The 2613-nt window shown below is 30.6% G+C and overlaps 1 protein-coding gene across 1 annotated transcript in view; it reads left to right on the top strand.

The window, feature by feature from the left end:
* The window catches only part of LOC106689487 (UDP-GalNAc:beta-1,3-N-acetylgalactosaminyltransferase 2), a 4430-nt gene extending 3610 nt beyond the window's left edge, over nt 1-820 (top strand). The window contains exon 6 of the mRNA XM_014434462.3: nt 132-820. Within this exon, the coding sequence (XP_014289948.1) occupies nt 132-579 (448 nt within the window). The 3' untranslated portion in view covers nt 580-820. The remainder of the gene's footprint in view (nt 1-131) is intronic.
* The last annotated feature ends 1793 nt before the right edge of the window (nt 821-2613 follow it).

The raw sequence follows: 2613 nt of genomic DNA, 5'->3' as shown, positions 1-2613 counted from the left end.
ATTTTTCTGATTAGTTTGAGAACAGATTCAAATTTAAATATGAAATTTAAAAATAAAATTGAACCTTAAAGGTGTAGGCTAATTACTTTTCGTTATTTATTCTTTGACAAGAACTATTGTGATTTTTACAGGGTTATGATTGAAGACAATTGGAAATATGTCTTGAAGACGGATGATGATGTGTTTTTGGATCTAGCTCTCATCGAGAAAGGTTTGAAAAATGAATTTGAACTTTGGACTTGTCTTCGATCAGAAGTCCCAAATCATTCAGGGAAATGGCGAGACAGGCATTCTACCGAATATCCTCTTTTCCCTTCTGGATCGGGTTATGTATTGGCTATAGATACTGTTAAAAAGTTTCATTTCGAAGCTAGAAATAAACTTGGAGAAGATGTTATGATGGGTTATGTAATCGATAATCTGAAAAAACCCGTGAATGAATCGTGTTTTTGGGCATGTGGACCAAAGCGAGGCAACAGCCCTGAATGTAATGTTCCAGAGCTCTCTTCGAATGAACTTGTATTGTTTTGGAATCTTTATAAAGAATTTGGTTATATACCTAATGATGATGAAATATAAATAATTTATTTTATATACTTTTTTTTTAGAAGTTATTTATATATTTGTGAATTCTAATTCTAGTCTTTTTGTCTGATTCGATGATTAAATTATAAATTGAGATTTCATCTAGTCAAGAATATGATTTTTCTCAATTAATTTATGTTGATAATTGATAAGATGTTGATAAGTTTATTTATTTTGATAATTAAGTTGATATTCATTGTGATAAATTAATTTAAGAAACTTTAAAATTCAATCAAGTCTAGTCAACGAATCATTTAATTATTATTTCTTTGTTATACATTTTTATTAATACATATATATTCTGAATTTCATATAGTTAGTTATGAATTTCTCTCTTTTCTCTGCAAATGTTCCTTTTAAAATTCCTTTTCTTTCAAGAGCTTATACCTTTCTTGATGTGAGAGGTTGCCAACTCTTCTATAATTTTCGATTACCTCTATGGTCATGCTAGAAAAACCTCTAATATGGTTGTATAGAATTCAGTATAATGTATCAAACACTAGTGAAGTTTTAGCTTTGGTCAATTTAGAGTTTAACTTCCTAAATACATGGATTGTTAGAGGGTTAAATCGGAAGTCTTACATCTTAACAACATAATAAGACAATAAGAAAACAAAAATTTCATAATTTATATTTTTAGGGAATTTTGTATGACTGAGTTATTTTACATAGCTCTTGAGAAAGTTGTTATAGATTCTGACATCAAAACAGTGCGACTATATTTACCAAGCTTGTGCAGTTACTAGCATATGCAGATGATATAGATATTGTTGCTAGGTCTCTTTCTGCACTATAAAAAGCTTTTCTTGACTATATGCAAGCTGTTCAAGAGAAATGCTTAAGAATCAAAACAAAATCATGTACATTTATTGATGTGGCATGGAAAGCAACACACCTCGTTGAAGGATTTGTAGAATTCTGGGAGTTGTGGACTCTAACAAAGACCAAGGGGATTGATATCCTTTTTTTGAGAGGAAGATACTCTGAAGAATAATTAGGAGTACATTTGGTGACCACTAGAGAAAACAAGAAAATGCAGAAATATATAAGCTATTTTATTATTTATCACCCTACCCTGCCTGTTAGATAATATGGGTGTTTGGAGCAATGGGTACAACGCATTACAACGAATCATGACAGTATATAAATTAACAATATATACAAGCTATTTAGGGAAGCTAGCATCATTAATATGCAATCATGGTAATATGTACAATATATATCATGGGAATATATAAATTCACAATATATACAAGCTATTTAGGGAAGCTAGCATCGTCAGGCTTATAAAGATAGGATGTCTTCACTGGGCTGGGCCCATTAACCAGATGAGTATGGATGATACCCCAAAATGATTTCTAGGAAGGAAGCATCCCCAAACTAGAGGAAGAGGACCGCCAAAACTTAGATGGGAAGATCATCGCCACTCAATATAGGACCACTTGCTCAACTTTTATCCCATAAAATACTCAACTAATCTGTACCACTAATAGACACAAAACACCATATCATACATCCCTGTCTCATACTCAATATTTTCATGGCTATATCATATGAATTTTTTTTTTCCTTTTTTTGGTGAAGACTCCCATTGGAGTCCTATACTGCCTAACCATGGTTGGGAGTCTAAGTTCTTCATTTTGTGGGACCTCCACTCAATGAAAAAAGTCAACGTCCTAATTTTCAGTTTAATTTAATATTTTGATGGAAATATTAACCACTTTGTACTGAATTTTAGTTTTGTTCTTCACATTAATGTATGATTAAAAAGAAATATATATCTTTCTGTTACTATTTTAGAGATCATTTCCGTATCCAATCATTTGGATGTTCCAAGTGGAGATAATGTATTTATTTTTTTTATTTGATGACAAAATTCCACTGACACATAACATATCTGGTTGCAGTTGATAAACACTTTTTACCATGTTTAATAAGAGAAAAAAATAAAATAAAGTAATATTGCATAAAAATTTTAAAAAATATATTTGAAAAACAAACCTCTAAAGTATTAATGCTATTAGCAGA

Source organism: Halyomorpha halys, unplaced genomic scaffold (genome assembly GCF_000696795.3).
Source record: "Halyomorpha halys isolate HHAL.00 unplaced genomic scaffold, Hhal_1.1 Scaffold1375.1, whole genome shotgun sequence".
NCBI lineage: Eukaryota > Metazoa > Arthropoda > Insecta > Hemiptera > Pentatomidae > Halyomorpha > Halyomorpha halys.
This window is presented reverse-complemented; position numbering and strand designations above follow the sequence as displayed.